This window comes from Medicago sativa, chromosome 8 (assembly GCF_051527215.1).
Source record: "Medicago sativa cultivar Bolivia chromosome 8, Bolivia_mono, whole genome shotgun sequence".
NCBI classification, from domain to species: Eukaryota; Viridiplantae; Streptophyta; class Magnoliopsida; order Fabales; family Fabaceae; genus Medicago; species Medicago sativa.
The window spans coordinates 5,526,166-5,539,681 of NC_140756.1; the positions used below are offsets into that span (position 1 = coordinate 5,526,166).

General features: G+C 30.4%; 2 protein-coding genes across 2 annotated transcripts; both read right to left on the minus strand.

The window, feature by feature from the left end:
* Positions 1-635: 635 nt before the first annotated feature.
* Positions 636-3,152, minus strand: LOC146896393 (uncharacterized protein At1g28695-like). The gene is made up of 3 exons (XM_085734779.1): positions 2,988-3,152; positions 2,366-2,767; positions 636-1,316 (listed from the first exon to the last, which is right to left on the minus strand). The coding sequence occupies exons 1-3, from the start codon at positions 3,141-3,143 to the stop codon at positions 819-821; spliced, it is 1,056 nt and encodes a 351-aa protein (XP_085590905.1). The 5' UTR covers positions 3,144-3,152; the 3' UTR covers positions 636-818.
* A 2,576-nt stretch (positions 3,153-5,728) lies between these two features.
* On the minus strand, positions 5,729-8,463 carry LOC146896394 (uncharacterized protein At1g28695-like). The gene is made up of 3 exons (XM_085734778.1): positions 8,155-8,463; positions 7,599-7,985; positions 5,729-6,281 (listed from the first exon to the last, which is right to left on the minus strand). The coding sequence occupies exons 1-3, from the start codon at positions 8,350-8,352 to the stop codon at positions 5,772-5,774; spliced, it is 1,095 nt and encodes a 364-aa protein (XP_085590904.1). The 5' UTR covers positions 8,353-8,463; the 3' UTR covers positions 5,729-5,771.
* Positions 8,464-13,516: the final 5,053 nt, after the last annotated feature.

Consider the following 13,516-nt stretch of genomic DNA (forward strand, 5'->3'; position numbering starts at 1 on the left):
AAATTTTGTTGCACTCGTCAAAAGTTGCAAGACGATTTCGGTGGACTGGTTTGTTTTTTTAATGGTGAGTTCAAATTATCTCGGATACAATTGGAAATGGTCATTAAAAGTAATGATATTTTTCCTTCAAAAAAAAAAACTAATGACATTTTTTTTAAAAAAAAAAAGTGAGGTGAACAAAATTAACTAAACTAAGAATGCATAATGCAAAAGAAAGAAACTTGCAACTGATGTAAATTACATTTAGCTTACGTCTAAACTTCAAGAACTTATGATGGTACTTCATATATGCCATAATAATGCCAACCATAATGGTCCATTTCATGTCTTAGCTCATCGATAACTAATTAACTATCTTGAAATTTAAATTTAACCTGTGCAATTGGAAATGGGGTTTTGATATAATAATATAAAGTCTCCAAACATTAATAGACATACCCGAATCATGATTTTTTTTGGTTAACCTTCGGGTTCTCTAGAAAAATGGGTTCTCTAAAAAGGATTTTGTCCACATCCAAGAATCAAACTCATGTTCTCCTGATCAATTCATTTTTGGTGAACTCATTAACCATTTGAGTCCAATTGCTTAGTTAAATACCCAAATTATGATCTATGTATGAATTTAATATTGTACATATTCAATAATATCTTCAATTATTAATATCTTCAAAATGAAGTTTCACAAGCTCAAAGATCTCATATTTGTTCTATCAAATGTCTGTTTTAGATATTACACAAAATAGAAATGCATATGTAAATATCATTATTCAACTAATCAACAATTATATGTGTAACGATTAACACATTGTTCTGTTAGGTCATCCCCAAGACTTCAAACACCACTGGTGACTTGTCCAATTGATATTTACCGTAGAGTTAGCCTCTAACCTCTTAAATTGCTTCCAATCATGAAGGACTGCCTTTAAATCAGCCACCTTTGCAGCTATGCTTCGACAACAATTGGCATGAACAGTGGTTACTGCCCTAAAGTCTTTACTATCTTGACAGAATCCACTAAAATAGAGAGTATCCAAGAACCTAACCTTGAGTCCTAAATGTCCAATTATACCACCTCCAATGAGGTCAAGAAGCACATCTTGCTCCTTTTTTCCAGTGGAATTATCTTTCATTCCATACCATATTTCAAACAAAGATATGGTCTTGTTATTCGACCTCGCAAAGTAAAATCCAGTATTGATTTGATGTTTTTCCGACCAAGGATCATTAAGGTATGAGTCTGTGCTGATTTGAAGGTCTTCAGTTTCATTTTTGCTCAACTTTTTAAATGGATTTCTTAACCACATTACATCAGTGTCCTGCATGCAAATTGAATGTGCGAGAAATATTAGAAAATGGAACGATACAAGTAAAAAAAGCTCATCAACTAACCACAATTGACTTTCCTATTTTTTTTCTTAGGAATAGCAAAATTTATTAATAACTAAGAAGAGTGAAGTACAAGTATTAACTTTCCAAATTTGGGCCTAACTCTCTTAAAAACTTCTCATGCATTCCTAAATGCAAACACTGAACTCAACCACCTTACCCAAGCAACATTTTGCAACAGCTGCAAAGGACCTTATATCTTTAAATATTGAATTGATCGTACACCTTGTATTTGGAGAAATTGATCGTACACTAAATCTAAACATAGTTAAAATTTCAAAGTAGTGTAACCTAAACTAAGTCAGTTTAATTACAATATTTCTACTGTGGTACATTCGTCAGAAATCTTAAATGCTTCAACAAAATTTTAACATGAAAGGGGTGACACATATCACATGCTAAGGTACCCAATAGGTTTGGAAATCAAATGTGGGGTGACACATATCACATAATTTAGATTGTGAAACTTACTGCTTACAGAGCCACACCCATTAGGTTTAGGATCATTTTTCATTTCGACTATGGTTTATTTGTTAATCTACACATAAGCATATTCTTAGGCTCTTAGCTAAAGTAAAACATATATAAATTATACGTACTTGTCATGAATAATTTTTTGTTACCTATGCATCTCTAGCCTTACCTCAGCTGATCGATTAATCTAACAATCTAGATATAATACTTTCAACCACCAAGATAAATACTTTCAACCGATAGATTAATACACACAGACTTAAACATTTTTCATAAACAACTTTTTCACTATGGAGCATTAAAAAATAAAAAGTATTATGTATAATTTATATAATTTACGGCTAAAAATTAGAAATACACATACTTCGCAAAATTCATGCATTTTGAAAATTCTTTAAATTTATTATCCAAACAATAGAATTTAAGCGAAAAATTTAAATTACCGTATAAAATTACACTATCCCAACAAAATTGTCTCATCCAAATTCACACTAAAGAAACTTACCGTAAAAATGAAGTTGTAGCCATGTTTTAGAACTTCCAAGAGGAAAGAAGTCCTTCTCCACATCATATTGATGAAATCTTGAGACATGTAGAGTTTTTCACTTTCAAAATCAACACCACCAGTCTCTAATTTATAGCAATTCAACCTCAAAAATTGACATCGATCGTAGGCCGTTTGATCAACGGCTACAATAAGAAGATTATCAATCAAAGACCTTGTTCCTTCTCCAAGCCAAAAACTGCTTAAAAATAGATCAAACATAGAGATGGCATCACCATTTACATCTTGTTCTACATAAGCCTTATTTACCGTTGCAATTATCACCGTTTTGTTTTTTCTGATTGAAGCTTTGGCTAAAGCTTTGTCAAGACTATCTCCATATGATTCATTAATATTGGTGCTCTACATTAATAATAAAGAAAAACAAATTATTGAAAATTTCAATCAAGCCATGGAGAAAATGAAACAATTAAATTCTTACAGGAGCAAACCAATTGAACTTCATTTGCAAGAATATAATATTATTTTTTATATCAACAAAAAATAATGATATATAGCGATACTTAATGTGATCATATATATAAATTAAGAAAAAAATGTAATATTGGTGATTTGAACGTACCATGTTTGATTGCTGCTGGCATAGTGGTTCCTTGTGAGATAGAAGTAATTGGGTGGAGAAAGATGAGAAAGACCAATGGTAAAGGAAAATAAAACCAATAAAGAGTAATGCTACCATTGTAAAACTCCCAAGGGTTTGCCTAAGATTATCCATCATTAGTTTTTATCTCTATCTCTATGTTAAGATATTGAACAAATTAAATCAAGATATAGAGCAATGTATATATACGTAGTGCATGCTTTCTTGAGGAAGGTTTGGCCGTGTATAGTTATAGTAGTGCAGAGGAATGAAATAATCTAATCTAGATCTATATAGTACACATGATTTAGATACAATATTTTAGAGTTGATAATAGGCATTGTCATGTAATTATTTTTTGTTTGTTTTGAATAACCTAAATTAACACACTAAAATTAGAATCGAGGATAATCAAATACGAGACTTTAAGGAAGTACAGTCTCTAAGGACCCAAACCATCACCGCCAGAACATTCTAAAAGGGTTTATGTAATGTAAGTATATGCTAACCGTAACAATATTTGATATGTTGATGTTCAATTTCTGATTGCAATCTCCCACTTCACATTTCTAATCAACACATAATACATGTGAATTTTGTTATTGGACTGTTTAGGAACGTTATAGTATACATGGTTAGGTCTTATGGTCAATATTAATACCAATTATTATAAAAAGGAAACGGAAAACATATCAAAACTAATTATGAAATTATTTATTGTTATAACGTTTGAATATTTTTTTTTAAATATATCCTCAATGAAAATTATGAGACATTAAATACCAACTAATAATTTTTTAAAAGAATAATGCGAATTAGTCTCTATGTAGAGACATTGTATTATATATGTAGGGACATAGTTTGAACTTCGAATTTCTCATTTATTCACCTTAAAGGTGAATTTCTAGCCGCTATTTTACTTGATCCAATTAAAAAATAAAAAATTTAAATTAATATTAAAAAGAAAAATATTTTAAATGAATATAAAAAAGCCACTTAAACAATGCATATAGACATATGAAAAGTTGTTATGTTTTCATGAGACCAAAAAATTCTGTAAAATTTATAATAATTAGGACCAAAGGTAATCTAAAAGTTAACCCATGACGCAGTATTAACCCTAGATTTAACCTAATTTTTTCGCCTGACTTTACTATATTAACCCTAGATTTAATTTATGCAAATTGTCATATCTAATTTTAACCTAATTTTTCCCTCCAGACTTTTGCATTTAATGTTTATCAAAAGTAAAATAAAATTATGATCCTAATTATAAGCTGTTTTTCTGAAAGGAATAACCGTTAACCCGTCTCGCTATACTTAACCTAATCTCTTACTTATAAATCTTAACTCGTCTCGCTATACTTAACCTGTTATGTTACGTTACTTATAAATGTTAATCCGTCTCGCTATACTTAACCTAATTTTAACCTAATTTTTCCCCCACACTTTTGCATTTAATGTTTGTCTAAAGTAAAATAAAATTATGTTCCTAATTATATGCTATTCTTTTTTTAAATCTCTTACTTATAAATGTTAACCCGTCCGCTATACTTAACCTAATTTTAACCTAAGAGTGTGTTTGGATGAGGTAATTTGGAAATTTTAAAGAATTTAAAATTCTAGGCAATTTACCTCAAAGTATTTGAATTCCCTCATAACATTACATTTCCTCAACATTACATTACATTCCCTTATCCAAACAATGAAATTCACCTCAAAGTATTTGAATTCCCTCATAACATTACATTCCCTCAAAACATTCCCCCATCCAAACACACTCTAATTTTTCCCTCCACACTTTTGCAGTTAATGTTTATCTAAAGTAAAATAAAATTATGTTCCTAATTATATGCTGTTTTTTTTGGAAAGGAATAATTGTTAACCCGTTTAGCTATACTTAACCTAATCTCTTACTTATAAATGATAACCCGTCTTGCTATACTTAACCTATTATGTTACGTTACGATATCAAGGACGATGTCATGGAAAATTATGTTATGGTACAGTACCAACATCTATGCTTCTTAATATTATGAAATACTATATGACAATCATGACATTCATCTAAACTATTTTGTTACCTATTACCGTCAAATATTACCTTCTATATGACCCGTGCGTTAGCGCGGGTCGATGGTCTAGTATTTCTTTAAAATTGACTGTAAGATTGTGAATTTGAATTTTTTTTTGTGGTGGCTGGGGTTTGAACCCCGTACCTTGCATATATTATGCATACCAACTGAGTTAAGCTCACGAGGACAATTTAAAAATTAATCTAAATCTATATATAAAGGGGGTGCATAATTTAGTTACTCATACTCATTGTAGCTTTTCATAAGAGATGATGGAGAGATGCATTTGCATCCACTTGATGAAGATCCAAGCTTTTGAATGCCTTCCAACTTGATGAAACCTTGAACCTCTTTCTATTCTCTCAGATCTCTTTCTAAAAAATAACCAAAAGACCCCCCAAGAAATGAAATGTGTTTCTATTTATATTTTTGTGTATATTGTCAAATCTTTAAGCCATTTATATGCCTGCTAAAAAAATTCACTTTTATTCACTACAAATTAAATTCAGGATTCCTCAAGTAGTTTGTAAACCACCATATAAAATAAAACGTTTATCTTAGATATGGTACACAAAATGTATATGCATATGTGAATTAATATCATTATTATTTCAACTAATTAACAAAAAAAAAAAAACTATATATATGTGATGACTTAACCATTGTTATATTACCTCTAAAAAATCCATTATTATGTTAGGTCATTATCCCAAGACTCTAAACACCACTCGTGAGTGTTCCAATAGACATTTACAGTAGAATTAACCCCTAACCTCCTAAATCTTTTCCAATCACGAAGGGTTTTCTTTAAATCAGCCACCTTTGCAGTGATGCTCCTACAACAATTGGCATGGACAGTGGTTACAGCCCTAAAATCTTTACTATCTTGGCAAAATCCACTAAAATAGAGGGTATCCAAGAACCTTGCCTTGATTCCCAAATCTTGAAATATACCACCTTTAATGAGGTCCTCAAGCACATCTTGCTCCTTTTTTTCTGTGAAATTATCTTTCATTCCATACCATGTCTCAAACAAAGATATGGTCTTGTTGTTTGATCTCACAAAGAAAAATCCAGTATTGACTCGATTTTTTTCTGACCAAGGATCACCAAAGTATTCGTCTGTGCTGATTTGGAGGTCTTCAGTCTCATCGTTGCTCAACTTTTCAAATGGATTTCTTAACCACATTACATCTGTGTCCTGCAAAATTGAATGTGTGATAATGAATTAGGAATATTTGAAAATGAAATTATGCAAGTAAAATTATGGAGACTCAAAACGAAATCATTAGTGAGAGTAAATATTATTGTATATCTTAGGCAAACACACTCTCGTGGTAAACTTAAATGATAAAGTTATAGCAAACTTAAAAGATTAAAAATATTTTAAGTAATAGAGTTTAAGTAAACTTGAATGATTAAAAATGAAGGTATAATTAGAAGAAAAGGTTTAAAAAAAAAACTAAGCACTCCCTTTAAATATAGGTATATATAAAATATTATCAAAATATAGAGACTAAATTATTAAATATTAATTAAAATTATTCAAATCATCTAAATGAAAAATCAAAACACTATTTTTCTTAAAAAAAATTGAAATTATCAATATACATTTGTTTTCATTTGACTTTAAATAGAACTAAATTTCATCAACTAATCACGATTAACTTTCCTACACATAGCAATTAGGAGTGTGAATATAAGTCAGGTCGATCAACATGACCTACATCAAAATATTTTATTTAAATAGTAAAAGCTATGATTTTTAAAAGTCTATTTAACTAAAAGACTAGGCCATAAAGTATATGAAAACATTTTAAGCCTATGAAGCCGCATTAATTTGAAGGATATGGTGACCGATTTGCCGTATTTGAAAAAATTATAAGGACCAATTTGGTATTTAATGTTATGGATAAAATTTTAGATTCTTCGTTTCTAGGTGCCATTTGAAATTTCGTAAAATTAGCTTTGACAAACACTTCTTAAAATCTATTAATTTCAAAGATTCACCAAATTTACCAATAAAACAATAGAATTTAAATTGAAAATTTTGAATGTTTCTATAAAATTAAATACTCCTTCCGTTTCAAAATGAGTGTCGCTTTAGCCATTTGCACACATATTAAGGAATGGAATAAAGTAGTCAAATGTCATAGCAATTTTACCAAATTATCTTAATCAACTATTGGTTTGTTTTTCATTAAAGAAAAAATAATCCTTTGGAAGTAGTGTAAATTAAGGAATGGAATAAAGTAGTCAAATGTCATAGCAATTTTACCAAATTATCCTAATCAACTATTGGTTTGTTTTTCATTAAAGAAAAAATAATCCTTTGGAAGTAGTGTAACATAGTATTAATTGAAGGGTACAATTGAAAAGAAAAAGTTATTATTGCATTGGAAACTGAAAGTGACATTCATTTTGAAACAATTTTTTTTTGCTAAAACGACACTCATTTTGAAACGGAGGGAGTTACCTCAAAAAAATCTTGCAAATTCATTGATCTAAAGAAACTTACCGTAAAAATGAAGTTGTAGCCACGTTTTAGAATTTCCAAAAGGAAAAAAGTCCTTCTCCACATCATATTGATGAAATCTTGAGACATGTAGAGTTTTTCACCTCCAAAATCAACACCATCTGTCTCCAATTTATAACAATTCAACTTCAAAAATTGGCATCGATCGTAGGCCGTTTGATCAACGGCTACAACAAGAATATTATCAACCAAAGATCTTGTTCCTTCTCCAAGCCAGAAGCTGTTTAAAAATAGATCAAACATGGTGGTGGGATCACCCTTTACATCTTGTTCTACATAAGCTTTATTCACTACAGCAATAATTAATGTTTTGTTATTTCCCATTGAAGCTTTGGACAAAGCTGTGCCAAGAACATCTCGATATGTATTCTGCATTATTAATAAAGAAAAACAAATTATTGAATATTTCAATCAAGTCATAAAAAACAATTAAATAATTCTTACATGAACAAACCAATTAAACTTCAAAATTTACTCAATTAATAATATTTAAAATGAGGGACAAATTCATGGAATATGTGCATGGATTTGAACGTACCGTGATTAATTGCTGGTGATTGATTCGTTCTTTGCGGGATAGAAGTAATAATTGGGAAGAGAAAGATGTGAAAGAACAATGGTAAAGGAAAATAAAACCACCAAAGAGCAATGCTACCATTGCAAAATACCCAATTGTTTTATTAGGATTACCCATCATTAATAATTTTTTCTCTACCTTTATGTTAGGATATTGCATTGTTGTTCATTGTGGGATAGAAGTAATTGGGAGGAGAAAGATGAGAAGGACCAATGGTAGAGAAAAATAAAACCAACAAGGAGTAAAATGCTACCATTGCAAAAAAACCCAATTGTTTTCCTAGGGTTATCAATCATTTATGTGTTCTCTACCTCTATGTTAGGATATTTTACAAATTAAATCAATATTGAGATCTTTCTATATTCTAAACTCTTCCTCAATATCTATAATTATTAGGCAAATTCTATGGTACACCTAATATATTTGAGTGTACCGGTACACTCACTCTTTAAATTAATAGTTAAATGAGTTGTTTTTTAAAGAAAAATATTGTTTTTTTATCACTTATAATTATAATAACTAAATCTTATTCATCAAAAGTGTCAACGAAATAAAATTAATTTTTTTTGAATTTTTATGACTCATGATTGAGAACATTAATTATTTTTTACGATAATATGTAAAAAATTACTATGATTCTTATAAACAATGAAATGATGTTTTTTCTTACGAAATTATGTTCTATAAAATATAAATATTGAAAAATAGCTATTTCTTACATGAAAAATGATCGTTAATTTATAAAATTATGAAGCGAGAGTACCGGTACACCTCACTTGTGAGTATACCGTAGAAGTTCCCTAATTATTAATCTATTTTATGATATATCTATATTATATACAATAGTACCATGTACAACTAGGAGTTATTTTCTCTAAAATAAATAAACTACAAATAATTTTTCCCTAAAATAAAAAAAATAAAAATTATGAATAATTTTACATTTTTTGGTGTTAACCATCCGATTCTTAAGAAATGAACCCTAATAATTTGAAATTGGACCACGAGGTAAAAAATTTGGAATTTCTCCGCGACAATTCGTCCTTGGATGAGTAATTTTAAATTGAATGCTCTAAAGTAATCCTCTACTCTCATCAATTTATTGCCAGACAAGAATATACACACAAACATTTACTTTCTTTATGATTCATGATCAAATGAATTAAGACGAATGCTAGGGACACTCCATTTTCAATATTCTCTCTAACAATCACTCTCTTATCGAATGAAATTAATGTATGTTTGCACCATTTTAAGTGGAATTCATTTTCCAAATGCTGAGATCCCACATTGATTTAAACTAATAAGGGAGTGAGTATTTGAGAGATAGTTGAGAACCTCTTCTTGTTAATTTGAGCATCAACATAAATACAAACAAAACATCTTGTTAATTTGAGAACCTCTATTTCCTTATTGGATAAAGGTATAACTTGTGCTCTCAATGACACATGTTAAGAAAATCAAATATAGTAAAATTGTGCATTTAACATTAAAAAGTTCAAAAGTTTATTTTCTCAATGCAAAATTTATTTTTCATTTTCTCTGAGTCATGTTAACCTGCAATCTTAGGACACATGTTAAGCATTAATTTCATTCCATTAATAGTAATAATTTAATGAAAAAAATTAATATTAAACATTTTAAGCAATAAATTAACACAATTTCCGATACACAATTTCTATTAGTGGAATTTTTAACATGTGCTCTAAGGGCACAAGTTATCATTTTCCTTTCTCTTTTAGCTCTTAACTTGTGCCCTTAAGACACAAATTAAAGGCGCATGTTAGCATGACCCAAACTATGTATATTCAATGCATTGAAAGTTAAAAATTTTGACTTTTCAAATAAATGCATTAGAATAACTTACTATAGTATTTAGAATTTTTAAAAAGTGCCCTTAACGCACTCATTAGCAAACCCATTTTAATAAGACCAAACAATTACTACTTGCATAAGTTTTGTTTTGAGGGAACTACTTGCACAAATTTAGTAGGTTTGTTACAAGTTTTTCTTAAAAAAAAAATTTGAAGTAAACACACTATAATAGAAGAAGGATCCAAGATTTCACCAAAAAAAAAAAAAAAAAGAGATCCAAGAGAGTAAAAAGTAAGCACTATGAGGCATGAGCATAGAAGGAGGATCTAGAGAGTGTGTCCTTTGTGCGTGACTCACCTTTCTTTTCCGTTAATTTTGTTAACATGGTTGTTATGTACGTTCCTATATTCAAGGAGTACAAGGTTATCCATATTATGTAGCCCTCTATAAAAGAACCGTTTTCTCTTTTATTTAACAAACCCTCTCTCGCAAATTTGGTGCTTCAAACAAACCAAACAAAACCAAACCCTCTTCTCTCTCCCTCTCTGAAACAATGGCTATTCAGCAACAACCCTCTCACGTCACTAAAAGTAAAAATTCCATGGAAGTCTTTACCACGATGTATCCACTTCTTTTTACACTCTTGGCTTTTGTTTATGTTGAGATAACAGGTTTTGGTGACAATTTTGTGGAGAAAAATCTCATTGTTATGAGATTGTTGTTAATTTTCACAGTTATCACTTTTCTCATCATTATAATTCCTTCCGTCTTAGAAAACCCGCCTATTCCTTTAGTTAAAATCGTTGTTATGATTGTCATGCCTTGTGTGTCGTGTGTTTCATTGGTACTTATCATATCAAAGATAACTGCTATAATTGTTTTTAGCATTTGGATTATTGTTTACTTGATTGCTCGCACTGCGATGACTATTCATCAGGAACCTACCACTTGCGTGAGTGATCGTGAAACGTTTAAGTTTGTCACTGACATCATATATATGCTCTTTTATGCACTCATTTTTTTTGTTGGTTTGAAGATAACAGATTATCGCGACAACTTAGTGGAGAAACATCTCTTTACTATGTTTAGATTTTCGTTAATTGTTCTAGTTATCACTTTTCTCATCGTTATGATTCCAGACCTATTACAAAATCCACCTGTTCGTCTGCTGCAAATTATGGTTTTCATGGTCATGTCATGTGCTGTTTGTGTGCTTTTAGTGGCTCTGGTTTCTACACTCGCTGCTGTAATTGTTTTCATGGTTTGGATGGTTGGTATATCCATTGTTGCTTTGCAGAGGTGGACCGACATAGTTCGACAGATGAAAGAAGTAAGGAAAGGAATGTTGTGGCAAATTAACAAGTTTTAGTCCATCAATCTTCAAGACCTTATGGAATCATAGACAAGTTTATTTTATTATAGTTTTCTAGTTAATGTTAGTTTAATGCAGCAGGATTTGTACTTTCTTATATTTATTGCTATGAATGAATTTTACCTTTCAATTCCTCTACTAGTATCTTTTATCTTTTATCTTTTATATGTAAAAATTAGAGATTGTGATTACTTCATATTTTACTAGTACGCGAGCTAAGGAATTAAATGATTAATTAAAACTTGATTACATTTTTAAGAATTAAAACCAGAATGACGAGTTCTACTCCAAAGGCTTGTAATAATGAGATTCAGAAAATTCAAAGAGCATTTGTATGAGATCTGGATGAAAAGAAGAATTTTCATGTTGTGAAAAGGGAAACAATTATACAACCTAAAGAAATTGGAGTTATGAAAATGAGACGTGTCTTATGAAGCTGGATTGGGAGCTGAATTCAGGGAACAACGCGTTATGGTGCAGAGTAATGGAAGGGAAATACAATAGAGCCAATACAGAAAGATATTGATATAGCAGAAGCAAAAGCATCAGACTCGTCACTGTGGAAGACGTTGGTCCGAGTGTGGCCTAACTATGTTCAATTTGATCATAGATCCTGCTAATGGTAGGGCTAGATTAGCTTGGCATTATAGTTGGATTGAGATGTGGATGGCAAAATATCTGATTTAGTGGTTGAGAATCCCGCGGATCTGCAGCATATGACAGTAGCAGAATTGCAATAATCTAATGCTAGATTGGCTGCCTAATGATGTTAGAATGAAGATTGACTCAATTCTGCAACCAGTTTACTAGAGGTGCACTTGATATAAATCATGACAGTGAATGAATATGACTACTAGAGCTTGATTAGAACTAAGAAAGGAAGATCTTGATAAATTGAGAGGTAATCGAATAGAGAGAAAGAAAACAATGGGATAGAATCTACGATAAATTGATTCGAAACATTTTAGACCTGTCTTAGGTGGTTCAAGGTTATATCCATATCCACGTTGAGTACAAACAGGTCGAAAACATAGTGCAACATGTACCATTGGAATGATCGATGTTCTAAAGTTATTATGATTCTAGATATTACAAAAAGTTGTAGACATCTGCAGTCGTAATTGTAGTTGCGAGAGACCTCTATTGCCCTTGATGCTTAATTTTACAATTTAAAACCTACATTAGAATTGCAGCATATTAACATTCTATAATTCAGAAATGTTTATTCTATAGATATAGAGTAGGCCTAACAAAAATATTGAAATTCAGTTTCATTCTAATTTTTAACGTATCTCCATGGAAAACTTTAGGTCCATCAACTGAGGTCAGGCCACAAGCAACAAAATTTGACATATATTTTCCTTCAGATGAGATATTGAGCCCTCTAACAAATTGAAGCAACTCAGATCAAATTCTTCAAAGACACGATCATTACCTCAATAGAGTTCTGGAAGTTTTCAATCATTTGAAGAAATACTTGACATGCTCCCTACCAAGAGAAATTGAGTACATAAAAGGAAATAACTCATGAAATCAAGGAAAACCATTGGCATGTTCCTCCTATCCCTCAAATCATATATGGTAAAAGAACTTGATAGGGTAGATTTTTCTCTTTAAAGACTTTCTTTTAGTAGAAGTTTTCACAAATGAACTTGATAGCGTTTTCAATATTAGAACCAAATACATGGCTTGAATTCACTTCAACATTAATTTAAGTAACTTAGAATTGAAAAAAGAATTGGGTTTTGAAAGAAAAAAGGCCCAATTCTTTTTGCCCAAAATAAACAAAAGTGTTTTTTTAAATGTAAACTTGATCGAGTTTACCCGAGTTTATCGAGTTTAAAACGTGTTAACTCAGCCAAACTTGTCCAACATTCCGATTTCACCAAAAACCAAGTTTACCTCCGAGTTAACACGTTTTTGCCACTTAAAAACGTAAACTCAGGCAAGTTTACGATTTAACACTCGATTTGTGGAACATGAAAATGAGCCTAAAAAACTTTTAGGCTAAACTACATTTTTAGCCTCTTAAGTTATTTTTATATTTTACTCTGGTTTTTAAGTTTTTTCTGTTGTATTTTGTCCTATTAAGTTTTTTAACTTTTACTTTAATTCCTTAAGTTACAAAGGTAATAC